The sequence below is a fragment of the Podarcis muralis genome, chromosome 7 (assembly GCF_964188315.1).
Source record: "Podarcis muralis chromosome 7, rPodMur119.hap1.1, whole genome shotgun sequence".
NCBI lineage: Eukaryota > Metazoa > Chordata > Lepidosauria > Squamata > Lacertidae > Podarcis > Podarcis muralis.
Genome location: NC_135661.1, coordinates 4,848,299 through 4,874,966, shown reverse-complemented (window position 1 = coordinate 4,874,966; position 26,668 = coordinate 4,848,299). Strand labels below are relative to the sequence as shown.

The window sequence follows — 26,668 nt, the reverse complement described above, 5'->3', positions numbered from 1 at the left end:
TACCTCTGTCCACGGACAGCTTGTGGGCTTTGGAGAGCTCCCCAGTCCAGGACAAAGAGCGCTTCCTGCCTGGCTCCATGGCGCTCCTGCCTGGCTCTCCGTCCGCTACAGCCAGGGAAACATCACAGGAAAGACAGAAAGAAAATACTGTGTTTACTCTCCTCTCCCCTTCCTTACGTGGCCAGACATGCTTGCTAACTTCAGGGAAGTTCTCTCAACAGCCACCGGGAGGGGGGGCAGCAAGCCCAAAGGGATTCTTGCCCCCCACCCCAAACCAGCAAAGGACAAAGTGGGTGCTTGTCTCGCACCAGCCGTAGCTGCGTTCCAGTTGCATATACAGTATATGCATGTATTTGCCCTGGTTAAGTCAGTGAAGCTACAAGAGGAAAGAAACATGAAAAACCAAAGCAAGTTCCGCTTGTTCCCTGTTGTTTGTTTTGCCCAAGTCAGCAGATCCTGCAAGGAGGCAGACCCCCCAGGGATGTTTCGTAACTGCCCAGAGAGGGAAGTGGGGTTTTGTGGCCTCAGAGGCCCTGCGGCTGGGAATCCTCCTTGTGAACTCAGCGTGGCACACGCAAGCGAAGAGATTGCTGTACTTTCCGTGTGTGTGTGTGTGCGCGCGCATGAGAGAGACAGACAAACAAACTAACAGACAGACAGACAGAATTGGGGCAAGCAGCTGATATGAGCCCCATCTGCACCATGCAGCAAATAAACCTGTTGTTTGTTTGTTTGTTTGTTTGTTTGTGATTGTTTGTTTTTATTAAAGATTTCCTTGTGAAACAAACAATTTTTTTTAAAAAAAAAAGCTACTTTACGTGTGATTTAGTTACACGGCTGCAGCTTTGCACAGATGCTGGGGAAATAAATGAATGAACACAGAGTCATTTGAGGGGTGAGGAACAGTCAGAAGAGACTGTCCGAGACGACATGTAAGCTTCCTGGAACCGAGTAAGGATGGCAGAGGGCTTAAAAGGCACTTTCTGCGCTGGATTTTGCTGCTGATAAAAGAGCTTTATAAGCCCTCTACTAGGCTCTGGGAAGGTTGCATGAGGCTTCTGGAAGGCTGCAAAGGATTCCAGCAAAATCTCGCAGGTAAGATAGGTAGAGTCATGGGGGAGAGGTTCTGGGGGGGTGGTGCTCTTCCTGACTTTCCGCGCTTTGGCCTTTGCCCGGACGTAACCCCCATGTAAGTTGTGGGCCTACCAAAGGTGTCGTGGGCTTTGAAGTCGAACTCGGAACAAAAGGGAGAAACAGGCGAAGAGGAAGGCACGTTTGGCAAACGCTCACCGTGATCCACTCCCACCCATAACCTATGTCCCCACTGTGGAAGGACATGTGGATCCAGAATTGGCCTCAACGGCCACTTACGGACTCACTTTTAAAACCATGTTTATGGAAGACAATCATACCCGACTACGAGGGATCAAGAAAGAAAGAAAGAAAGAAAGAAAGAAAGAAAGAAAGAAAGAAAGAAAGAAAGAAAGAAAGAAAGCCACTGAAATTCATGTGGATCCTCTGGTAATATCAATGAGTAAAACTTAGTTGACCCTCCCAGACATGCAGGCCTCGCAGTGGTGCCAGAGTGTGGGCTGCCAAGCCAGGAATCACCATGATCAACTCCTGCCCGGAAACCTAGGTCCCCACAGTGGCAGTGCTCCCTGCTTCAGCACCGGGAGCGGCGTACATCCTGGGGCGTGTGCGGCAAGTGGCGCAAGTCCCAGGGGTCCGCAGCAAGCAGCGAGTGTCTTGGGGGGTGGCGAGCACTGAGCGTCCTGGGGGGGGCAGGGGCGGCCGCGGTGGCACACGCACACAAACGGGATGGCACCCAGGGTGGGCTGCTTCCCCCGCCCCCACCTTCGTCCGCCAGTGGGTCCCCACTGTGGAAGGACGTGTGGATCCAGAATTGGCCTCCGAAGAAGAAGAAGAAGAAGAAGAAGAAGAAGAAGAAGAAGAAGAAGAAGAAGAAGAAGAAGAAGAAGGTACATTTAAAGCCCTACAGCACCACCAGTGATTTTCTTCTCAGGGGGAAAAGGTGCCGTTACTGCGTACGCTTGAGTACCGCCAGGAAAAAAAAATTGCTTTAAACAGCCACAGCTTCCCCTAAAGATGATGAGAGAAGGCAGAACGGATAAGCACCTACCTACTTTGCCTCTGTCTTAACCCAAAGGGAAAGCAATGCCCAACCTGGTGATAACATAATAAATGATGCAAGCAAAGAGCTATAGCCCAAGATAGGAAAAGAAGTAGTAAGGGAACGCCTAGCTATGAATTCAAATCTCCAGGGCCTGTTGAGCTGCACCCCAAGGGTACGAAAAGGAGCTCGCGGATGTAATCTCAGAGCCTTTGACAATTCTGGGAGAAGGTGCAAGATCCCTGCAGACTGGAGGTGGGGAAATGCCGTCCCCATCGGACAGAAGACCCAGGCAGACGGGCCAAACCCAAAGCATGCTCGCCAAGGGTGCCTCATCATCGAGGGAAGAGAAAAGCAAAACCACCTCAGCCTCTTTGGAAGAAAGGGGGATATAAAACGTAGCAAGAAGAAACATAATAAAAATGTTCCCTCGACACATTTAGCAAACGTCAAGGGCCAGAGGGATTCGTAAGACGGTGTAGGATAATGCAAGATTTTTAGTTTTTTAAAAAAGCCTTTACAGTGGTACCTTGGGTTACAGACGCTTCAGGTTACAGACGCTTCAGGTTACAGACTCCGCTAACCCAGAAATAGTACCTCGGGTTCAGAACTTTGCCTCAGGATGAGAACAGAAATTGTGCTCCGGTGGCGTGGCAGCAACAGGAGGCCCCATTAGCTAAAGTGGTGCTTCAGGTTAAGAACAATTTCAGGTTAAGAACGGACCTCCGGAACAAATTAAGTACTTAACCTGAGGTACCACTGTACAGTCATACCTCGGGTTAAATATGCTTCAGGTTGAGCATTTTCAGGTTACGCTCTGCGGCGACCCGGAAGTAACGGAATGCGTTACTTCCGGGTTTCGACACTCGCGCATGCACAGATGCTCAAAATGACGTCACGTGCATGCGCGGAAGCAGTGAAACGTGAGCCGCGCACACAGAGTCGCGTGTTACGTTCTACTCAGGATGCGAACGGGGCTCCAGAATGGATCCCGTTTGCATCCAGAGGTACCACTCTACAGCTACAACCAAGGTGCTAGACACTCATCCCCTAAGTAGGACAGTGGATTTTTATTTTATTTTTAGGTACAGGGGTGTGTGCAGCTTCATGCTCCGGCACCGGGGGACGGAGAGCTGGGGCTGGCGTGCATCCCAGGGGTGTGGCACGCCACCTGTGGGAGCATGGCGCCCAGCACGGGCGTGGGGGCAGCCACGATGGGACCCCACCAGGATCACGCTGCCGGGGGCAGTGTGCTCCCCCCACACTCCTCTTCCTCCACCAGTGGGTGGGTGTGCTGAGTTCATGACCAAAGAGCTTCTCTTTAGACACCCCATGGTTCCATGGGTGTAGCTGCCCCACCCCACCCCCGAAGTAAATAAAGAAAAATACCGTATTTTTCGCTCTATAAGACACACCAGACCACAAGACGCACCTAGTTTTGGGAGGAGGAAAACAAGAAAAAAAATCTCAGAAGCCAGAACAGCAAGAGGGATCGCTGCGCAGTGAAAGCAGCAATCCCTCTTGCTGTTGTGGCTTCTGTGATAGCTGCGCAGCCTGCATTCGCTCCATAAGACGCACACACATTTCCCCTTACTTTTTAGGAGGGAAAAAGTGAGTCTTATAGGGCAAAAAATACGGTACTTAACTAACCGATCAATCGTGTAGCAGATAACTCAGTCCTGCCCCCTTTCCAACATGAATCCTGCCCTCCCTAACATAAACCCTGACGACGCCCGTGCATGACTCTTATGCTATTTTTAAGAGCAGGATGTTTTGCTGCAGCAGAAGCCACATGACAAGAACCATTACTGTGACGTGCGCGCACACCAAAATTCATCGTCCTCTCTGCGGCGCACGGGAGTTTTTCTCAGTGACTCAATGGAAGCGGTTGTGATGGAGACAGAAGCAGGATGTGAATGTATGACTCAACCTCTGAAGTGAAACGAAAGGGAAAGTGTCTGGGAATTCCAGACGGGGAAAGAACAAACCTGAGAAACTTAAGAAGAGCTTTGCCAGGCCAGCAACTTGTTCCCACGGTGGCCAACTAGGTTTCCCCAATGAGACCTGAGGACAACAGCAACACTCCCCAGTTGCGATTCCCAGCAATGGTAGCCATTATTATTATTATTATTATTATTATTATTATTATTATTATTTATTAAATTTGTATACAGTGGTTAACCTTGGGTTAAGTACTTAATTCGTCCCTAAGGTCCTTTCTTAACCTGAAACTGTTCTTAACCTGAAGCACCACTTTAGCTAATGGGGCCTCCCGCTGCCGCCGCGCGATTTCTGTTCTCATCCTGAAGCAAAGTTCTTAACCCAAGGTATTATTTCTGGGTTAGCGGAGTCTGTAACCTGAAGCGTCTGTAACCTGAAGCATCTGTAACCCGAGGTACCACTGTACCGCCTTATACTCGCAGGTCTCAAGGTGGTTACAACATAAAATCGCAATATAAAAATACCAAATACATAATAAAAATAATAGCAAAACTATGCAATAATTCCCCCCCAAAACATTTTAAAAGGACATTGGATGTCAATCAGCCAAAGGCCTAGTTAAAAAGGAACGTTTTTGCCTGACGCCTAAAGCTGTATAATGAAGGCGCCAGGCGAACTTCCCTGGGGAGAGCATTCCACAGACGGGGGGCCGCTGCAGAAAAGGCCCCGTTCTTGTGTTGCCACCCTCTGGACCTCTAGAGGAGGAGGCACATGAAGAAGGGCCTCAGAAGATCTCAGGGCCTGGGTATGTTCATATGATGTTAATATTGTTTTATAGATATGAATGCTGTCGTACTTTGTGAATCCTATAGTACGATCTTTGGTGTAACTGTGATGTTTAGCTTATTTTTTTAGGGGGTTTTTTGCTAATAGCGTTACACAGATGGTAATTGTTTTATTTGGGATTTGGGATTGTTTTACTGATGATCTGTTATGTTTTCCATACCATTTACGCTGTATTCGTGATGTTCCATTATCTTATTTTTATCTTTTGTTTATAAGCCGCTTTGGGATTTATTTGAATAAATAAAAAGTGGGATAGAAATAGAATACAGTGGTACCTCAGATAAAGAACTTAATTCGTTCTAGAGGTCCGTTCTTAACCTGAAATTGTTCTTAACCTGAAGCACCACTTTAGCTAATGGGACCTCCCACTGCCGCCACGCCACCGCCGCACAATTTCTGTTCTCATCCTGAAGCAAAGTTCTTAACCCAAGATACTATTTCTGGTTTAGCAGAGTCTGTAACCTGAAGCGTATGTAACCTGAAGCATATGTAACCTGAGGTACCACTGTAATAGAATAGAAATGGAGAGAGGCGGTTCTTGAGGCATTGCGGTCCTGAGCCATCCGTGGAGGGAGAGCATAGCCATCGTGATTTGTGGCCTATGAGCATCCCGTCCTCCATCAGGGAGACAGAGCGTGCCAAGTTTCTTGGGAAGAAGCCATGGCTAGGCATCAAAATGGGTGGAAAGTTCATTCAGGATAGGGAAAGGAGAGCCCTTCCTGAAGGCATCCGATTGGTTAGCATGGGGGAAAGGATTCTGGACTGGAGAGGTCTTTCCTGCGATCCAGCAGGGCTCTCGGGTCCTTTGCACTAAGTCACCCAAGAAAGCACGGCTAACACTAACAGAAAGAAATGTTACCTGGAACATCCTTCCTGTTCAAGAAAGTCCTCATGACGGCAATCTTGGTCTTCTCGAGGCCATCCTTCGTGCCACTCTTGGCCGCTTTCATCAGCTGGGTCATCTGCGAGGAACCAGGTGCAGAAGGAGAGAAATCAGCACAAGAACGTAAGGAGAACCTGGGCCGGATCATGCCCAGCGCCCATCTCATCCAGCAATCAACTTCTTTTCAAAAAATTTCACAATTCAAAGTGTTGGTGCTGACCTTAGAAGCCCTAAACCAGGCTTCCACAAACTCAGCCCTCCAGATGTTTTGAGACTACAATTCCCATCATCCCTCACCACTGGTCCTGCTAGCTAGGGATCATGGGAGTTGCAGGCCAAAAACATCTGGAGGGCTGAGTTTGAGGAAGCCTGCCCTAAACGGCCTCGGTCCAGTATATCTGAAGGAGCGTCTCCACCCCATCGTTCAGCCCGGACACTGAGGTCCAGCTCCGAGGGCCTTCTGGCAGTTCCCTCCCTGCGAGAAGTGAAGTTACAGGGAACCAGGCAGAGGGCCTTCTCGGTAGTGGCACCCACCCTGTGGAATGCCCTCCCGTCAGATGTCAAGGAGATAAACAACTATCTGACTTTTAGAAGACATCCGAAGGCAGCCCTGTTTAGGGAAGTTTTTTATGTTTGATGTTTTATCGTGTTTTTAATATTCTGTTTGGAGCTGCCCAGAGTGGCTGGGGAAACCCAGCCAGATGGGCGGGGTATAAATAAATACATTATTATTATTATTATTATTATTATTATTATTATTATTATTGCAGTGGTCACCCAGACGCCACAAAGGGTATCCTGCAAGTGGGACCTCTGGTGGTCTCCAGCAACTGGGATTCAGAAGCATAGCTGCCGCCACCTGTGGATCAGGCCGTCGGCCCATCTAGCAGAGCATCCTGTTCTCACAGGTGGTTGCAGGAAGCCCAAGAGGCAGGCATGAGGGCGGCAGCCCTCTGCCACTGTTACTCATAAGAAGAGCCAGTGCAGATGGAAGAGGTCGATGGCCTGCCGGGTCCCTCTCAGCCTCTTCTCATGGTTTGTCAACCGGATGGCCCTATTGGGAAATCTGAAAGCAGGATTCGAACACAAAATCAAACTCTCTCCTCCTGCAGCTTCCAGCAGTTCAGATGCAATTCAGACTTAGTAAAGGTAAAGGGTAAAGGGACCCCTGACCATTAGGTCCAGTCGTGACCAACTCTGGGGTTGCCGCGCTCATCTCGCTTTATTGGCCGAGGGAGCCGGCATACAGCTTCCGGGTCATGTGGCCAGCATGACTAAGCTGCTTCTGGCAAACCAGAGCAGGAAAAGGAAACGCCGTTTACCTTCCCGCCAGAGTGGTACCTATTTATCTACTTGCACTTTGACGTGCTTTCGAACTGCTAGGTTGGCAGGAGCAGGGACCGAGCAACGGGAGCTCACCCCGTCAGGGGATTCAAACTGCCAACCTTCTGATCGGCAAGTCCTAGGCTCTGTGGTTTAACCCACAGCGCCACCTGCCTCCCTTATTCAGACTTAGTATTTCCTAGCAAAACTCCCGCCAAGGAAACCGATCTCCTTTGGGGGCAAAAGCACAGGTCTTTTTCTCTCTCAGTATACTCGGATAATCACTGGGAAGCAAGGGGATGAGTTGCATTCAACAGAGGAGCTGCTGGGAGACAGGATTCCCCTGAATAGGAGTGATCTCCTCCTTCCTGCAGCCTTACACTCTCAAAAAGTCATTGTCAATTTCTCATTTTTTCCAGTTGGATAACCCGCCCTTCAAATGGGCCCATCATCATTCCCAGGACAATACTTCAAGGAGGGTCTATATAGGGTTGCACCCAACACTGGTTCTACACAGAGTAGACTCGTTGAAATTAGTGGACAGGACTAACTGCAGTCTACAGTGCTACCTTGGGTTAAGAACTTAATTCGTTCTGGAGGTCCGTTCTGAACCTGAAATTGTTCTTAACCTGAGGTACCACTTTAGCTAATGGGGCCTTCCGCTGCCGCCCGATTTCTGTTCTCATCCTGAAGCAAAGTTCTTAACCCGAGGTACTATTTCTGGGTTAGCAGAGTCTGTAACCTGAAGCGTCTGTAACCTGAAGTGTCTGTAACCCAAGGTACCACTGTATTTGTTTCAGGGGGTCTACAGGAATTTGAATGCAGCCCATATAAAGGTAAAGGTAAAGGACCCGTGGACGGTTAAGTCCACTCAAAGGCGATTATGGGGTTGCGGCGCTCATCTCGCTTTCAGTCCGAGGGAGCCGGCATTTCGCCACAGACAGCTTTCCGGGTCATGTGGCCAGCAGGACTAAACCGCTTCTTGTGCAACAGAACACCGTGACGGAAACCAGATCGCATGGAAACGCCGTTTACCTTCCCACTGCAGTGGTACCTATTTATCTACTTGCTCTGGTGTGCTTTCAAACTGCTAGTAGCTGGGACAGAGCAACGGGAGCTTGGGGATTCGAACCGCCAACCTTCTGATTGGCAAGCCCAAGAGGCTCAGTGGTTTAGACCACAGCGCCACCCGCGTCTGCAGCCCACATATTGCAAAACGACACAGGGTTGTTGTTGTTTTAAAGCACCTTTCTACTAAATACAGTGGTTTAAAATACTTGCCAAGACTTTATACACTAGCTTGGATTTATAATTGGGGGGGGGGGGCATCTCCCAGGTTGCCCGCCCTGCCCCCTTTATTTCTGATGGGTGGCTCATAGGAATAAACAGGGCAACAAAGGAGCAGGGAATATAAAGCAAGTTCAGCTTTCGTAGGGAATCTGTGCTTTTGCCTTGAGCTCCGATCATGCCTCTTGCTTGCTTGGGCATCAGGGCAAGAGAGACAGTTGTGTGCGTGTGCTTCGAAACAAGCCAAGTGGTGCAGTGGTTAGAGTGCTGGACTTGGACCTGGGAGAGCAGAGTTCGAATCCCCACTGGGATAAAGCTCACTGGCGACCTTGGGGGGGGCAGTCACTGCCTCGCAACCTAACCTACCTCGCAGGATTGTTGTGGGGATTAAAGGAGGCCAAGGAGGAGTCATGTACGCCGCCTTGCGCCATGGCATATAAATGCAATAAATAGTGTTTACAGCTGCTGTATCGCAGGGGGTTGGACTAGATGACTCGGGATACCTTTGCAAAGGTACAATTATGCTCCACCCACTTTGGCCTCTGGCCCCGCCCACTGGCTGGCAGCACCCCCACCCCACCCTTTGGAGTGAAGAAATCTTCCCTTCCTGTGTAGGACAGCAAACTGCAAGGCGAAAAAGATGCGGAGTTTTAGTGTTTTTAGATTTTAATAGGTTAATTTCTGCAAAGCCGAGAGAGACAGAGAGGGGGGGGCAACGGGTTGGCGGAAAGGAAGAGTGTAATTCTTGACCCAAACGCAGATGAGAAGTGGGGGGGAATCGAGGGGGGTGCAGAGGAAAGACAGTACCTTGCCGTCGTATCTTTGCTTCAGCATATCTCTCCCCCCGACTTTCAAAGCCTGGATGTCCCTCTTAGTCTGGGAGTACCTCTCCTTCAACCTATGAAGGTCAGGAGAAAGCTGGTATCCCCCCCAAAAAAAGCCAGCATGAGGACAGAGGAAGCCACGGCAGCAAGGAGGGGGGAAGCAGAGACAGAAAAATCCAGGTAAGCAGACACACGATGCTCCAAGCCAAGACCCAGGGAAAAAAGCAAAAGACCCCAAACCACCAGCAAGCCACCCTCAAATTAGCAGCGGGGTTAGGACAGCCGACAGCCAGAAGCAGCCCTGACACAGCCTTTGACTGTCCAGAAAGGGCCCTCCATCCCTGATCCCTTATTTGAGTGGGTGTGGCATAATGGTTAGAGTGCTGGACCAGGACTGGGGTTTGAATCCCTCCACTGGGCCATGCTGCTCACTGGGTGTGACCTGAGGGGACAGTCGCTGCCTTCTCTCAGCCGAGCCTCCCTCACAGGGTTGATGTGGGGATTAAAAGAGGAGAGAGTCCTATGTATGCCACCTGGAGCTCCTTAAGAGGAAAAAGGTGGGTGATAACTGCTGTGAAATAAATAAGGAAATCAAATGTGGCTGGACTCTTTCACTTTCAGCAGCCCCAGTGGCCAGCATGGGCAACGGTCAGGTATAATGGGATTTCTAATCTGGCTGAATTCAGAGTGGTCACAAGTCCCCCATCCCTATATTAAAAGAAGACAGGGTTGTGATGGAGGCAGCTGGGGTCAGTGAAGGCAAGTGATGGAGGCAGCTAAGGTCAGTGAAGGCAAGTGATGGAGGCAGCTAAGGTCAGTGAAGGCAAGTGATGGAGGCAGCTAAGGTCAGTGAAGGCAAGTGATAGAGGCAGCTAGGGTCAGTGAAGGCAAGCAATGAAGTAGGGGCCATGAAAGTGAGTGATGGAAGGAGCTAGGGTCAGTGAAGGCAAGTGATGGAGGCAGCTAAGGTCAGTGAAGGCAAGTGATGGGAGGCAGCTAGGGTCAGTGAAGGCAAGCAATGAAGTAGGGGCCATGAAAGCGAGTGATGGAAGGAGCTAGGGTCAGTGAAGGCAAGTGATGGAGGCAGCTAAGGTCAGTGAAGGCAAGTGACGGAGGCAGCTAGGGTCAGTGAAGGCAAGCAATGAAGTAGGGGCCATGAAAGCGAGTGATGGAAGGAGCTAGGGTCAGTGAAGGCAAGTGATGGAGGCAGCTAAGGTCAGTGAAGGCAAGTGATGGAGGCAGCTAGGGTCAGTGAAGGCAAGTGATGGAGGCAGCTAGGGTCAGTGAAGGCAAGCAATGAAGTAGGGGCCATGAAAGCGAGTGATGGAAGGAGCTAGGGTCAGTGAAGGTAAGCAATGAACTAGGTGCTATGAAAGTGAGTGATGGAAGGAGCTAGGGTCAGTGAAGGCAAGTGATGGAGGCAGCTAGGGTCAGTGAAGGCAAGTGATGGAGGCAGCTAGGGTCAGTGAAGGCAAGTGATGGAGGCAGCTAGGGTCAGTGAAGGCAAGTGATGGAGGCAGCTAAGGTCAGTGAAGGCAAGTGATGGAGGCAGCTAAGGTCAGTGAAGGCAAGTGATGGAGGCAGCTAGGGTCAGTGAAGGCAAGCAATGAAGTAGGGGCCATGAAAGCGAGTGATGAAAGGAGCTAGGGTCAGTGAAGGCAAGTGATGGAGGCAGCTAAGGTCAGTGAAGGCAAGTGATGGAGGCAGCTAGGGTCAGTGAAGGCAAGCAATGAAGTAGGGGCCATGAAAGCGAGTGATGGAAGGAGCTAGGGTCAGTGAAGGCAAGTGATGGAGGCAGCTAGGGTCAGTGAAAGCAAGTGATGAAGTAGGGGTCATAAAAGAGAGTGATGTAAGGAGCTAGGGTCAGTGAAGGTAAGCAATGAACTAGGTGCTATGAAAGTGAGTGATGGAAGGAGCTAGGGTCAGTGAAGGCAAGTGATGGAAGGAGCTAGGGTCAGTGAAGGCAAGTGATGGAGGCAGCTAGGGTCAGTGAAGGTAAGCAATGGAGGGAGCTAGGGTCAATGAAGGCAAGTGGTGGAGGCAGCTAGGGTCAGTGAAGGTAAGCAATGGAGGGAGCTAGGGTCAGTGAAGGCAAGTGGTGGAGGCAGCTAGGAGAAGTTAAGTGGAGGTAGCCAAGGGTGGTGAAGGCAAGTGACAGTCTAGTTCAGAGGCAGGGAACCTTCAACCTTCCAGGTGGACTCCAACTTCCCACAGCTCCACAGCCCCAATGGGTCAGGGATGATGGGAGCTGTGGTCCAGCAACATCTGAAGAGCGCCAGCCTCCCCGCTCCACGCTCATTTGAAGCATGGGGAACAAATCAGAGCAGATATTGGTGTTTACTCAGACTGGAGTCCTAAATTCCTAGTCCTCGAGCATTAGAACCACCTGGTTGCTGGATCAGGCCAACGGCCCATCCAATGGGGATCTGGCAAGCAGGACCAGAGCTCTCCCTGCTGGTGATTCCCAGCCACTGCTATTATGGGGCATATTGCCTCTGGTGAGGGAGGTGCAAGATTCTCTCCCTCTCCTGTTACCTTTGGCTGGAAAGAGACTTTGTGCTTTGTTGGTTCCGCCCCCGGCTTGCTCTCCTCCCCAGATTCCTCGCTGTAGCTCTCGAACTCGCTGGAGCTCCAGCCTAGATCTTCAGTCTCCTGTGGTCCATCTTGATGGACATCTTCGTAGATGAGGCTCTTGTCCGAATCTGGAAGGACGAGACAGGGAGTTAGCGAAAAGGACCGCAGAGACACAACAACAGGCGCGACTGGGGAAGGATGGTGATGGGTGGATACTGGTCCTCTGAAACAGGAACCTTCCAAGGGAGAGAAGGAAAGGAAAAAGGGTGTGAATAGAATATGACGAGAGACGACAGGCAGAGCAAGGCAGCCCCTGAAAGTGGAAGGAGGAAATAACACAGAGAATGAGGAATAATGTTTCCAGTATGATGAATTAAGGCAGGAAAAGGCAGGCCACTTTGCAAAAACCTTCCAGGCTAGAGACCTTCAGTGCTGGAAATCAGAATCGTAGAACTGTAGATTTGGGAGGGATCCCCCAAAATCATCTAGCCCAACCCATGCAGTTGCTTTCCTGTAGCTTAACCGGAAGTGAAATTAAAATGGAGGATCTACAGAGCACTTTCTATAGAGGTGCACTATCTTCCTTCGCCCACACTAAGTTCATTGTGTACTTTTTTCTGCACAAGGAAAACAGTAATTTGAAAAAGCCACCCTACATCTCAAACAAACCCCGGTTTGGTGAATCGTCATTTGATAAACCTTGGAGTTCAGTGTCGATGAAGATGCTTTCAGGAAAGCAATGCAGGTGGCTGTGATTTAAAATGAATGGGGAGGAGGGAAAACGAAAGTGCTGAAGGTAACAAGACACAAAACCTAGATAGGTAAAGGAGGCATTGTGGGAGGTGCCGTACCACGCTGGATCAGGTCCGCATTTTCATAAGGAACGTCATCATAGATCACATCTTCTGGGGCTGGGGGGTTAGCCTGACCACCTGGAACGACAGCAACACAAGGTGGGAAGAGGCGGTGGCTAGATTCGAGGCCAGAAAAAATAAAAACAAAATAAACGGGGAAATTTCTACCGCCTGGAAACTCTGGTTGAACCGGCAGCACTGAACAGCGTTTTTGGAACAGTGCCTGTGCACAGGATCGCGTCGCTTGATCAGTAAGGAAGGGACAGCAAAGCTACAATGAGGACTAGGAGCTTGGGGTGCATGCTCACTGTTTGACAGAGTAGACCCACTGAAGGCAACTGGTGTGGCATAACCAGGGGAGGACTGTGGCTCAGTGGGTAGAGCACCTGCCTCACCTGCAGGAGGTCCCAGGTTCGATCCCCGACAGCAACTCCAGACAGGGCTGCCCGAAATCTTGGAGAGCTGCTACCAGTCAGTGCAGACAATACTAAGCCAGGTGGGCCAATGGTCTGACTCAGTGAAAGGCAGCTTCTTATGTTTCCTTTTATACAGAACCACGAGGACTAGAATATTGAGCCGAGGGGCCACATCAGTGGCAGGACACCTGCTTGGCAGGCAGAAGGTCCAAAGCTCAACCCACACTGGCAGCATCTGGCAGGGCTGAAATCCTGGAGAGCTGCTGCCAGTCAGTGCAGGCGACACTGAACTAGATGGATCAATGATCCAGGCTCCATATATGACACAGCATCCTATGTTCTGGGTTCATTCATTAAGCTGGGTACAACCTGTGAGTTGCTGGAACAAAACATGCATGTTTGTACAGTAAAGAGTCCAGAGTACTCCCCCAACCCCCAGATCGTAGAATTGTAGCATTGAAAGGGACCCAGAGAGTCATCTAGTCCAACCCCCTGCAAAGCAGGAATCACAGCTAAAGGATGCTTAATTATTATTATTATTATTATTATTATTATTATTATTATTATTATTTACACCCCACCAATCTGGCTGGGTTTCCCCAGCCACTCTGGGCAGCTCACAACAGAATATTAAAAACACAATACAGTGGAACCTCGGGTTAAGAACTTAATTCGTTCTGGAGGTCTGTTCTTAACCTGAAACTGTTCTTAACCTGAAGCACCACGTTAGCTAATGGGGCCTCCTGCTGCTGCCGCGCCGTCAGAGCACAATTTCTGTTCTCATCCTGAAGCAAAGCTCTTAACCTGAAGTAATATTTCTGGGTTAGCAGAGTCTGTAACCTGAAGTGTATGTAACCTGAGGTACCACTGTACAGCATTAAACATTAAAAGACTCCATCAGGCAAGGCCTCTTCCCACCCTCTAGTCTCTGCTTCTCAATTTGTATTGTATTATTTTACGTACTGTGGCTTGCCGTTGTTTTATTGATTATAGTTTAGAAATTACTTATTGTAACTGTAGAGTGGATTTCTGTTTAACTTTTATATGTTGATATTATTATTTTATACTATAACAATTGCTGAGTGTTACTTTTTGATGTAGGTTGCTTGTTTTAAAGTTCTGTTTTATTATCACATTTTTGTATGGCATTAGATTGCTAGATCTTCAGCTCGTAAACTGCCTTGAGTAGTGTAAGGCAGAAAGACGGTATACAATTAAAAAAATGATGATGATGGAAACTTCCCTAAACAGGGCTGCCTTCAGATGTCTTCCAGAAGTAAGATGGTTGCTTATTTCCTTGACATCTGAAGGGAGGGCGTTCCACAGGGCGGGCACCACCACCGAGAAGGCCCTGCGCCTGCTTCCCTGTAAACTCACATTTTGCAGGGAGGGAACTGCCAGAAGGGCCTCGGAGCTGGACCTCAGTGTCCGGGCTGAACGATGGGGATGGAGACGCTCCTTCAAGTATACAGAACAGAGGCCATCTAGGGCTTTCAAGGTCAGCACTAACACTTTAACATGAATGAATGAATGACCGAATCAAAGAATCGTAAGGTCGGGAGGGATCCAAGGTGTCATCTAATCCACTCCCTGCAACACAGGAATCAACACAAGGAATCCAGGCCCAAATGCCGCGTCCCCCAAGGCCTTTACCTCGCTGGGAGTTCCTCCGTTTCCAGCTGCGAGTCCGCACCCCAGTTTGCGCGCTCCCGGCAATCTCCCCATTGCTGACGGCGCCCAGGAACCTGAAGGCAAAAGGGGACAACCTTGAGACTGGCCAATTCCTCAAGCCATTTCCTCCACACCCCACAGCCCAAAAGACCTGTAAACTCCCAGCGACTCAGCGCACCTGCCCTTCGCTTTTAAAAAAACAGGCACCCAAACAGGGTTCCTGTTCAAACTCAGGCTCAGAAGGAGGATAGCCGCGGACGGATGGTCAAGGACATTTGCCTCCAGATCTTTGCAATGTGGTTTCTCGACAAACACAGAAAATCGGTTCTCTTTTACAGACTTTGCCAAACTGGTTTGCGGTACTTCCAAGGTTCTTGAATTCACAGGAGTGGTTTTTAAAAGGGTGTTTCGCTTTACAACCCAGAGAAAAGCTGCTCTACACACACACACACACACACACACACACACACACACACACACTCCTACGTGTTCTGGCCAAAAAGCAACATTTTTACGCTGTTGAATTGCCCTGAGATCTTATGATGAATCTAATAAATAAAACACATAATTTTGGGGATTTTTTAGCTTAGAGGAAAGGGTAGTAAAAGGTGATATGGTAGACATTTCTAGAATTATACATGGCATGGAAAAAGCACGTAAACAAGTTTCCTTCCCTCTCACTAGAACGCACGGAAGCTGAATGCTGGAAGACTCAGGAGACGCAAAAGAAAATCTGTCTTCATGCAGCACAGTTAAAACTGCCTCCTGTGGAACTCCCTCCCAGAAATTCCCACCAACGTGGAAGGCTTTAAAAGAGAAGCAGACAAATTTGTGGAGGAGAATTAGGTTCCTGGCGACTACCAGCCATGAGGGCCAAGCCATGCCTTCACAGCTGGAGGCCTCAGTGCATCTGAATACCAGTTGCAGGAAACTGCAAGAAGGGAGGATAGTCTTGTGTTCGAATCCTGCTTGTGGATTTTGGAGCATCTGGTTGGGCAACTGTGAGAACAGGATGCTGGACCTGAGGGGCGACCAGCCTGATCCAGCTGTGCAGTCCTGATGTTCTTAAGTCACAACTGACAACCCCGTGGAGTTCTTATTTGACTTCAGTGAAATTTTGTTTTATCAAAATGTTTTAAACGTTAAAGTTTAAAACCCTAAATGACTCATGCCACAAATATGCATTCTTCCCCCTTGGAGGATTTGGGGGGGGGGGGTTTAAGATCGGCAAATAGGGTCTTCTTGGTTCCTCTGCTGCTCTTAGAGGTTGGTTCAGAACAGGGCCTTTTCGGTGGCAGCCCCTGAGTTATGGAAGTTCCTCCCACAGAAGATGACTGATACTTTCTCAGCACAGCTTATAGCAAAAGCTGAGCATGCAATTCTCTTCCGGGGTCATGTGTCCATTTGCAAAAGTGGATGGAAGCAACAGATGCAAATTTCACCTCTGCACATCAGGCTAGCTATTACATGCAAACAGAGTTCAAGGAAACTTTTGCAGCCAGGCAAAAAGCACTCACGGAAGGTCGACTGGGGAGAGCGAATACATTTGGCCCCCGAACCTGAGGCTCCTCCTCCCCCCCCCCCCCGGCTTTCGAGCATCTACACCTCGCACTTGTGCCAAAAGGGCTCCCAGCACAATTCACCTGCAGCCACAGAGGCTCCCTGCCCACAGGCTTGTTATCTAAGAGCAGCAGCACAAGAGGAAAATACAGCAGGGAGGGAAGAGGTTTGCGGCTTCGAGTCTCAACACCCACCCCGCCCACTACGCAAATGGCAGCACAATGGGACAGACTATACAGTGGGATAAATTATCCCCAGATCAGCTCAGTTGACCTACCCTTAAAGGCAGCTTGTGGGCCCCGAGTCTGCAGCTCCGGCTTCCAAAGGCTGCTGCGCCATTTTATCCTCGACTCCTTTCGCTGCAGTGGAAGGCGCAATTTCTCTCCCTCTTGCCTTTATGCTGACAGTGCCCAGGCAAGGCAGCAATCAATATTTCCACCTCGCCCTCCTCGGCTGCTTTGCTCCACCCCCCACCAAGCTCAGCATCCTTCTGAAGATGCCAGGCCTCGCCTCTTGCTGGCTCTCTGCCTGCCTGCCTGCCTGCCCAAACACACACACACACACACACACACACACACACACACACACACACACCGTCCCTTAATGGCTGGGCTTTGGAAATGGATTGCTAAAAGCCTCTGGTTGACAGAGGAGGAAAGCAAAGCTGGAGAGAGTGATGCTTCTTGGTACCAGCTGCTGGAAACCACAGGAGGGGAGAGCTGCTCCTGTGTTCGAATCCTGCTTGCCAGTTTCCCAGAGGGGCATCTCTGGGCCACTGTGAGAACTGGATGCTCGACTAGGTGAGCCGCTGGCCTTTGGGTGTGTGTGGTTTTTTCAATATACAGTGGTACCTGGGGTTAAGTACTTAATTCGTTCCGAAGGTCCGTACTTAACCTGAAACTGTTCTTAACCTGAAGCACCACTTTAACTAACGGGGCCTCCTGCTGCTGCCGCGCTGCCGGAGCCAGATTTCTGTTCTCATCCTGAAGCAAAGTTCTTAACCCAAGGTACTATTTCTGGGTTAGCGGAGTCTGTAACCTGAAGCGTATGTAACCTGAGGTACCACTGTACTTTCCAAATTTATACATTTCACTGATTTTACACTCATTTTGATATTTCCAAAACTTGACTTTCTCACCACCCGGTTCCTTTAATTAATTTTAATATCTTCTGCATATCCAAATTAATTTGTTCATTTATTCATCTACTTTAAATATATACTCTTATGAAACTGCAGGTTATTACAGTAATCCTGCCCATGTGTTTATCTGTTTGCAATTTATCTGTAAACATTCCATTCAAAAGAATTTCCATTCTTTTATAAAAAGTTTGTTATCTTGGTTTCTTATTCTTCCGGTAAGCTTTGCCATTTCTGCATACTCCATAAGTTTTTGTGTCCATTCTTCCTTTGCTGGGACCAGCAGACTGTGTGTGTGTCTGTCTGTGTGTGTGTGTGTGTGTGTGTGTGTGTGTATTACATATATCAAAGGCAGTTGGTGGAGAAGCTTTAATCCCTCAAGTCATGAGGTCTAGAAACTTGCTTCTTAAAGGGGGGAATGAAAGCTAAGATTGAGAAGCAGAATTCAATTCCAATGCAGCAAGTCCCTTTCCAGCATAAGGATATGCAAAAGGAGTGCAAAGTGGGAATGCTTGTGTGCTTCCCATAATAAGCATCTGCCTGGCCACTGTGAGGACAGAATGCTGGATCTACACTGATTTGTAAAAACACTAAAAAAAACACAACCATAATACAGCTCTCAATGCAAATTTACATTGCCAAGGGATCGCTGCTCTACATCGCATTCTGGTGTCACATGTTTCTAACACGTTTTTAAAGTTTTAACTGACCAGTAAACCACCACTGACCAGTAAACCAGCAGTAAACCTCCGATCAGGCTTGCCGATCAGAAGGTCAGCGGTTCGAAACCCCGTGATGGGGTGTGCTCCCATTGCTCTGTCCCAGCTCCTGCTAACCTAGCAGTTCGAAAGCACGCCAGTGCTAGTAGATAAATAGGTACCACTGCAGCAGGAAGGTAAATGGCATTTCTGTGTGCTCTGGCTTCCGTCACACCAGAAGCGGTTTAGCCATGCCAGCCACATGACCCGGAAAGTTGTCTGTGGACAAACACCGGCTCCCTTGGCCTAAAAGCAAGATGAGTGCCACAACCCCATAGTCGCCTTTAACTGGACTTAACCATAAGGGGGTCCTTTACCTTTTATAGATTAGTCCTTGGTAGGCCATGGCCCTGATCCAGCAGGACTCTTCTGTTCTAAAGGAAAATAATAAGAGAACTGTGCTCCCACCAGACTGGCATATTCTGCAACACATCCTTGAGTCCCGAGTTGAAGAAAAATAAGGCACTCTGCACATGCCCAGAGTTCTCTTACATGAGCAGGGGTCTCCCTTAGCGATGCCCAGCCCCCCTGAACAAATTTCTGTTCCCAGGAGTCATTGGAGGAAGCCACGATAACAGCTTTCCTACCGAAGCACCCTGAAATTAATTACATAATTGTGCTGGTTTTGGATAGAAAGTCAAGTCACAGGTTTTAGAGGAACTCCAACTGTAACAGAATGGGAGTGGCATGAAGGTCCCTTCTGCAATGTGGTGCAGTGGTTAGAGCGCTGGACTAGGCTCTGGGGTTCAGCTCCCCCAACTCAGCCACATGAAGTTTACCGGGCGACTTTAGGGTAGTAACTCTCAAGCTAAACAGGGTTGATGTGGAGATGAAATGGGAAGGAAGAGAAGTATATATGCCACCTTGAGCTCTCTGGAGCAAAGAAGCTGGGATATCAATGCAGTAAATTAAAATAAATTAAAGTGTTCTCACCCCACTTTAAACGGTCAAAGAATCTAATGGCAGCTGGGAGCCAACAAAAAATTAAAAACTGAATGTGTATTACAAGTATAGGATAGACCGTGACTGTTTAAGGTGATCCAATATTCTGCAAAAGGCACCTTCTCTAGGTTCATATAATTCTGCCCTTCCCCATTCATAAATCAATAATAGTGCAATTGTAACAGCCATTCAAAAATAAATACTTTCCCCCCAGCTGCCACTAGAGGACACTATTGGACTTCCACCTTAACCACCACCATCTGGTCTGGGATATATATTAAAACCTGCCTTTCCATGACATTTTGGAAATCCCCATCTTCCTGGTTTCCCAAAACGGCTCTCTCTTTTTTTCTAAAGGCCCCCGGATTCCAAAGTTCATATGTCACCCCCCGGATCTACGTTTCGCAATACCCTGGATCCCTGTTCCTCCGGCCACAAAGCCAAAACCTCAGGAACGAAAGCTTGGGGACACCCATGGAACAAGATGTTCACCCTTGGCCACTGTGCACGTAAAAAGTTCACTAGCCACAACGTGGAGAGAGGCCCCCAGGCTTGCTCTAAGGAAAAAATGAAGTTGGGGGAATCAATCCCTGACTGATCCACAAATGGGAATAAGAGACAAACATGGAAACAGGGCACCTCTGAGCATGTGCTGAGGGTCTTTCATGAAAACGCACCATCCAAGTTGGCAGCCACCAGTCAGCATCGCCTCTCGTGGCAGGGAGTTCCATAGTTTAACTATGCCCTGGGCGGAGGAGGACTTTCTTTTATCCGTATTGAATCTACTTAATCCCGCACAACATTTGTTTTGGACCATCAACATAAGGAAACAATGTAAATATTTAGGCTGTCAACAGCAAAGCTGGCTCTCAAAACCAAACGCCAGGTAATCACCGGGAAGAAAACAGCAATTAAATTAAGTGGGCTTATGGAAATAAGCTGAATAACAGACTGATTAAGCAACCAGGTTTTTGGAAATATGTTTTGCGGTTTCCCCCCCCTCCTTAAGAATCTGCAGGCAGAAAGCAGCATGGTGGCTTTCTTGAGCTGTACTCTGCAATGTCATGGGGACCCGCATGCAGGAAAATTGCCATTTCAGGAGAAATGTTTGGCTAGCATGCTTATAATACCACTGTGGATTTTACCTTTGCAGAGTTAAAAACGTAAGAGCTCTGCCAGATCAAGCCGGTGGCCCATCTAATCTGCATCCTGTTCTCACAGTGACTGACCAGATGTCACAAAACAGAAACTCAGAAACAGCATCTGAGCACAACATCCGCCTCTCCCTCTGCAATTCCCATCACTGCCTCGGACTGTGGAGGCAGAAGAGGGCCATTGCGACCAGGAGCAATCCATAGCCCTCTTCTCCTCCGTGAATTTGTCCCATCCTCTTTTAAAGCCGTCCAAGTTGGTGACCACTGCTGCCTCTTGTGGCAGCGAGTTCCGCAGGTTAGCTCTGCGCTATGTGAAGGAGGTTTCCCAGTAGTGATGTATGGAAGTGAGAGCTGGACCATAAAGAAGGCTGATCGCCGAAGAATTGATGCTTTTGAATTATGGTGCTGGAAGAGACTCTTGAGAGTCCCATGGATTGCAAGAAGATCAAACGTATCCATTCTTAAGGAAATCAGCCCTGAGTGCTCACTGGAAGGACAGATCATGAAGCTGAGGCTCCAAGACTTTAGCCACCTCATGAGAAGAGAAGACTCCCTGGAAAAGACCCTGATGTTGGGAAAGATGGAGGGCACAAGGAGAAGGGGACGACAGAGGACGAGATGGTTGGACAGTGTTCGTGAAGCTACCAGCATGAGTCTGACCAAACTGCGGGAGGCAGTGGAAGACAGGAGTGCCTGGCGTGCTCTGGTCCAGGGGGTCACGAAGAGTCGGACACGACTAAAAGACTAAACAACAACAACAACAAATGTGAAGGAGGATTTTCCTGTATCGGACCTGAATCTGCAAACATTCAGCTGCGTTGCACGCCCACCGATTCTAGTGTCACGAGAGATGGAGGGAAACTTTCCTTCATTGTATACGCTTCTACCAGGTCTCTTCTTAGTCCTCTTTTCTCTAAACGACCCAAATGCTGCAACCTTTCTTCATACTGGTTGCTCTCTGCAACCTTCCTCTTGGAAAGTAGGAGACCTTCAGGGAAACCACTTCCAGCCAGGCAAAATCCCTCAAAAAGGGGGCAAGGCAGGGCTAGGGAGAGGCGTGGCCAGGGGAGGCTTCTAGGGGCCACATCCAGAGGTTCAGGGGTCCACATTAGCCCCTCCAGGCCTGAGGTGCAGCCCCAACACACACACCCCTTGTTAGACTCTAGCCATAACAATAACAGCCAAGCCAAGAATTGTCTGGGGGGCTGTGGAACAAGAGTTTTATCTGCGAAGCAATTTTCACACAGAGACACCCACATTTGAATATGTTCACCAGGATCCTTGCGTCAATATCAAACACGAAAAACCTGCCTTCTTAAAGTTGCCAAACCTTGTTGCTTACACCCAGTAAGGCTTTGCAAACCAACCAAGCAACAAATCTGAACGGCGCTTGACACCCAGAAGTGAATTCCTGGCTGACAAATTGGAGACCTTTTCAGTCCCAGTGGTACTGATTCAAACCGCCTGGACTTTGTACGTGCTCAGTGGAACTCTCGTTCCTCGGTTCCCCCTAAATTGATTTTTGAATTCTGAATTTATTGTAATTCACGTTTTATACTGTATTTTATGCTGTTCTTGTTGCATCAGTTGTTTCAAATTTGTTGTTAGCCGCCCTGAGCCCGGTTTTCTGAACCGGGAAGGGCGGGGTACAAATAAAGAAAAAATATTATTATTATTATCATAACATAGGTCTCCCATATTGAGCTGCTGTTTTCTACCTGGTTCCACCTGGTAGGGATTAGGATTAGGATTAAAAACACATTTTCCCTCCTCCAAGGCTGAAGCCTGCCTTGCAGGGTGGGGGGGGGACTTGGACTTCTCCTGCCCCCACCCCCTTACCTTGAGAGGAAAAGGCTGTTGAAACACCCATAGTCTAAGCTGCCAGACCAGGCCATGTAAACAAGAACTTCCCTTGAGGCTCAAGGCCTGCAGGCACTGCTGGCTCCAACCCAAAAGCTCCCTCTCTTATCACCTGGAGAGGGAGGGGCTAAGGAGTCAGTAGGGAAGAGGGAGCTACCTGCCGTTTAACCCTTCAGCTGCCAGATCCAGAAAACAACCCAAGAACTATAGGAGGAAGCAGCTACCACGATCTCCCAGCATCTCTCCTGAAATTGATACCCCCCAGAAGATGTCTCTGGGCTAGCCAGGGTGATAGCCCAAGCCTCAGGTGAGCCAGGGTGAGGCCTCACAGATGGAGCTGGACTACAACTCCCATCGGCACCAGGTCAGGGATGGTAAAAGGAAGCTAGATTCCATCTGGAGCAGTGCCTTGGCCCTCCAGCTGGTTTTAGACTACAATTCCCATCATCCCTGACCGCCGATTCCTAACTGAACTCCATTCAATATATTTGATAGCTTCTTCTTTAATCAAAGGCAGGGTTTCCCAAATCTGGGTCTCCAGCTGGTTTTTGGACTACAATTCCCATCATCCCCGACCACTGGTCCTGCTAGCTAGGGATGATGGGAGTTGTAGTCCCAAAACAGCTGACCCGAGTCGGGGAAGCCCTGATCTGCAGAGCCACGGGTTTCTCCTCCCTGCTTTAGAATAAAGCAGAGTTGTGATGGAGGCAGCCACGGGCAGCGAAGGCAAGTGAGGGTCTAGTTCAGGACTGGGCAAGCTGTTGCAGCTGGACAACAACTCCCATCATCACCCCCAGCCAGAATGGCCAATGTTCAATGGCAAGTTGCTTTCCAACAGCATCTGAAAAGCGACAGGTTCTCTGTGTTAAAAGAAGGCAGAGTTGTGATGGAAGTAGCCCAGGGCAGTGAAGGCAAGTGAGGGTCTGGTTTAGGGATGGGGAGACTGTGACCCCACAGGTGTTCCTTGACCAGCCCCAGACAGAATGGCCAGTGGTCAGGGAGGACCAGTGGCAGGGCCAGATTTAGGTTTGATGAGGCCTTAAGCTACTGAAGGTAATGGGGTCCTTTATATTACTATTATTATTATTTCTTCCTTCCTTCCTTCCTTCCCCGCCCATCTGGCTGTGTTTCCCCAGCCGCTCTGGGCGGCTTCCAACAAAGTATTAAAATACAGTGGTCTGTTAAACATTAAAAGGGCTGCCTTCAGATGTCTTCTAAAAGTCTGGTAGTTGTTCTTCTCTTTGACATCTGGTAGGAGGGCATTCTACAGGGCGGGTGCCACTACCGAGAAGGCCCTCTGCCTGGTTCCCTGTAACTTGGCTTCTCACAGGGAGGAAACCGCCAGAAGGCCCTCCGGCGCTGGACCTCAGAGTCCGGGCAGAATGATGGGGGTGGAGTTTTCTGTGTTGAATATATGACCAATGCTAATTTATGGACCTAATAGGTATCTAAAGCCATTTGCACATAACAAATAAAAGGTAAAGGGACCCCTGAGCATTAGGTCCAGTCGTGACCGACTCTGGGGTTGCAGCGCTCATCATATCGTTTATTGGCCGAGGGAGCCGGCGTACAGCTTCCGGGTCATGTGGCCAACATGACTAAGCCGCTTCTGGCGAACCAGAGCAGCGCACGGAAAGGCCATTTACCTTCCCACAGGAGTGCTACCTATTTATCTACTTGCACTTTGATGTGCTTTCAAACTGTTAGGTTGGCAGGAGCAGGGACCGAGTAACAGGAGATCACCCCGTTGCAGGGATTCGAACCCCTGACCTTCTGATCGGCAAGCCCAAGGGGCTCAGTGGTTTAACCCACAGCGCCACCCGCGTCCCATTTTAAATTAATAAAGATACATGCCAGGCATAACCTCTGGAAAGGAAAGGTTGCCCTGAGAAACACTGATGCCAAAAGGAGGAAGGGTGAGGCAGCTGGGATTTTCTTCCCCCCATCTCACAAATGCTCATTTTCCGTTCTTGCTTTTTAAAAATATTATATATCTACAGTATGCATGCACGAAATTTTTTTTAGAGCCACTTACTCTGAATGCGTCTGTGAGCCCAGGTGATCTGCCAGGAAAGAAATAGACAAAAGATGGTCAGTTGGTACCCAAGAAAGCCATCAGTTCTTGTGTCACAGAATCATAGATGCTCACCTAGCACAACCACCTGAAATACAGGAATCACAATGTACCAGATTGGTTACTATGGCTCAGAGGCATAGCTGTCAACTTTCAGATTTGAAAATAAGGGATCAGCAGCCTCACCTGCCACAGGGACAGTCTATGGGATATCTAACAATCCGGGATAGCAGCGGGAAGCAGCGGGAAATGGTGCTGGAATAAGGGAATTTCACGCAAAAAAAGGGAAGGTTGACAGCTATGCTCAGAGGGGGTTGGAGGAAGGCCAGAGAGACCTGGGTTCGAATCCCCGGCTGGCCATGAAGCTTAATGGGATGACCTTTCTTCCACCTCAGCCCTGACCTAACTCACCGGGTCGTTGTGAGGTTGAAAATGGAGGAAAGGGCAGGGCAAGCGAAGCGTCAATTCTGAACTCCCTGGTTTTAATTGAGCAAGATCGTAGGTAAGCAAACTAAGGTCCGGGGGCCGGATCCGGCCCAATCGCCTTCTAAATCCGGCCAGCGGATGGTCTGGGAATCTGCATGTTTTTACATGAGTAGAATGTGTCCTTTTATTTAAAATGCATCTCTGGGTTATTTGTGGGGCATAGGAATTCATTCATTTTTTCTTCTTTTTTTCAAAATATAGTCTGGCCCCCCACAAGGTCTGAGGGACAGTGAACCGGCCCCCTGCTGAAAAAGTTTGCTGACGCCTGAGCAAGATACATTTTTTAAAAAGAGAGACTGAAAATCTGAGAACAGGACATTATCGAACGGAAACCCGCTCTTTAATGCAGAATCTAGATGAGCCCTTAGGTTTTAACCATTACTGGGTACTGGACCCTGAGAACTGGAAGGGTCTCTGGGCATCATCCAGACTGACCCCCACCCCAAAACCCACAAGCTGCCGGTAACTGGTAAAGGGTTGAAACTGGTTCAGAAGTGTGGTGTAGACCACGCTTGTCAGGAGTGCTCTGATGGTGTTTCCTGCTTGGCAGGGGGCTGGACTCGATGGCCCTTGTGGTCTCTTCCAACTCTATGATTCTAGATTCTATGATTCTAGACACGCTTACCGAGGTTCGAGTCAGAATGGGTCATAGGGACCCGGTCCTCCAGCAAAGCCTCTTCGGCCTCCCAGTCATCCAGGGGTTCAAGGTCATCACTGATGCTGGATCTGCGCCTCTGAGGTGGGCCCTGCACAGCCCCCCTGGTGCCCAGCTCGGTCCTGGCATTGCTGACCACCAGCTGGCCGTCCTCGTCCTCGCTGTCCTCAAAGTCAAAGGCCTCGCCCCCCTCGTCATCCCCCTCCGTCGAGATCTCCAAAACGCCCTGCGTGGCCCCGTCTCCTGGAAAGCAGAAGGGAGCGGGGGGGGACACACAAATCAGCAATTTGGTGGTCTGCAGCCCTTCATTCAGAACAATGAGGGCCAGAAGCTTGCTTTATTTTTAAGGGAAAGTCCATAGCTCAAGGGTGAGAGCACGTACTTTGCACATGGCCTGAAATCCTGGAGAGCTGCTGCCGGCCAGTGTAGGCAGCACTGAGCTAGATGGACAAGTGTTCTGGTGCCTTTTAAGCAGATTCTTGTGTTCCTATGTCCCATTTGGCTGTATTATTATTATTATTATTATTATTATTATTATTATTATTTTATTACATTACATTTATACACCTCTTGGTTGTTGTTGTTGTTTTTAAAAAAGCTGTTGTTTACAAAAAGATAAAACAAGGAAATCGAGGGGGAAATGCAATACTTTAAAAGTTAAAATGGAACTCACATCATTTTTCTAAGCGTCTGGGCAGGCTGGCCCATGAATGTTTTTGGCTGGCATTGAAAAGAACACAGCTGTGACAGGAATTTTATGGTCTTAGATATATGGTAATGTTCATAAGTGTACCAACCAAGCACATACATAGATCAGCACAGGAAGGCCAACCTGGAACCATTTTGATTCCTAAACTGAGCAAATGTTTTCTCTGCAAGGTCAAACTGGAAAAGCCTCCCCATTGTCTTTTCCTTCACAAACCCTGTCTTAAGGTTCCAGTTACAGATAGGTAGCCATGTTGGTCTGCCATAGTCAAAACAAAAAAAAATTCCTTCCAGTGGCACCTTAAAGACCAACTAAGTTAGTTCTTGGTATGAGCTTTCGTGTGCATGTGTGTATCTGAAGAAGTGTGCATGCACACGAAAGCTCATACCAAGAACTAACTTAGTTGGTCTTTAAGGTGCCACTGGAAGGATTTTTTTTTTGTCCTGTCTTAAGGGTATGTCTGTGTTTGAATAGGGTGTGAGCCTGTGACCTGGCCCAGGAACTAAGTATTTATCACTACAAAAGAGTGGCCAGGCTTCCCAGGCAATCCAGTCAAGTAACCTGCCAGACAGGAGATAAACA

General features: G+C 48.8%; 1 protein-coding gene across 10 annotated transcripts in view; it reads right to left on the bottom strand.

Moving 5' to 3' along the window:
• Nucleotides 1-26,668, bottom strand: part of ARHGEF10L (Rho guanine nucleotide exchange factor 10 like) — a 147,868-nt gene that overhangs the window by 100,823 nt on the left and 20,377 nt on the right. For 4 of the 10 annotated variants that reach the window (XM_077931078.1, XM_077931080.1, XM_028741718.2 and 1 more), the window contains exons 3-10: nt 25,351-25,623; nt 24,201-24,228; nt 14,736-14,827; nt 12,664-12,744; nt 11,774-11,940; nt 9,222-9,332; nt 5,781-5,883; nt 4-105 (exon numbers count right to left, since the gene is read on the bottom strand). In XM_077931078.1, coding sequence (XP_077787204.1) covers nt 4-105; nt 5,781-5,883; nt 9,222-9,332; nt 11,774-11,940; nt 12,664-12,744; nt 14,736-14,827; nt 24,201-24,228; nt 25,351-25,623 — 957 coding nt within the window. The remainder of the gene's footprint in view (nt 1-3; nt 106-5,780; nt 5,884-9,221; nt 9,333-11,773; nt 11,941-12,663; nt 12,745-14,735; nt 14,828-24,200; nt 24,229-25,350; nt 25,624-26,668) is intronic. The other 6 variants (XM_077931082.1, XM_077931084.1, XM_077931085.1 and 3 more) reach the window with 4 other exon arrangements.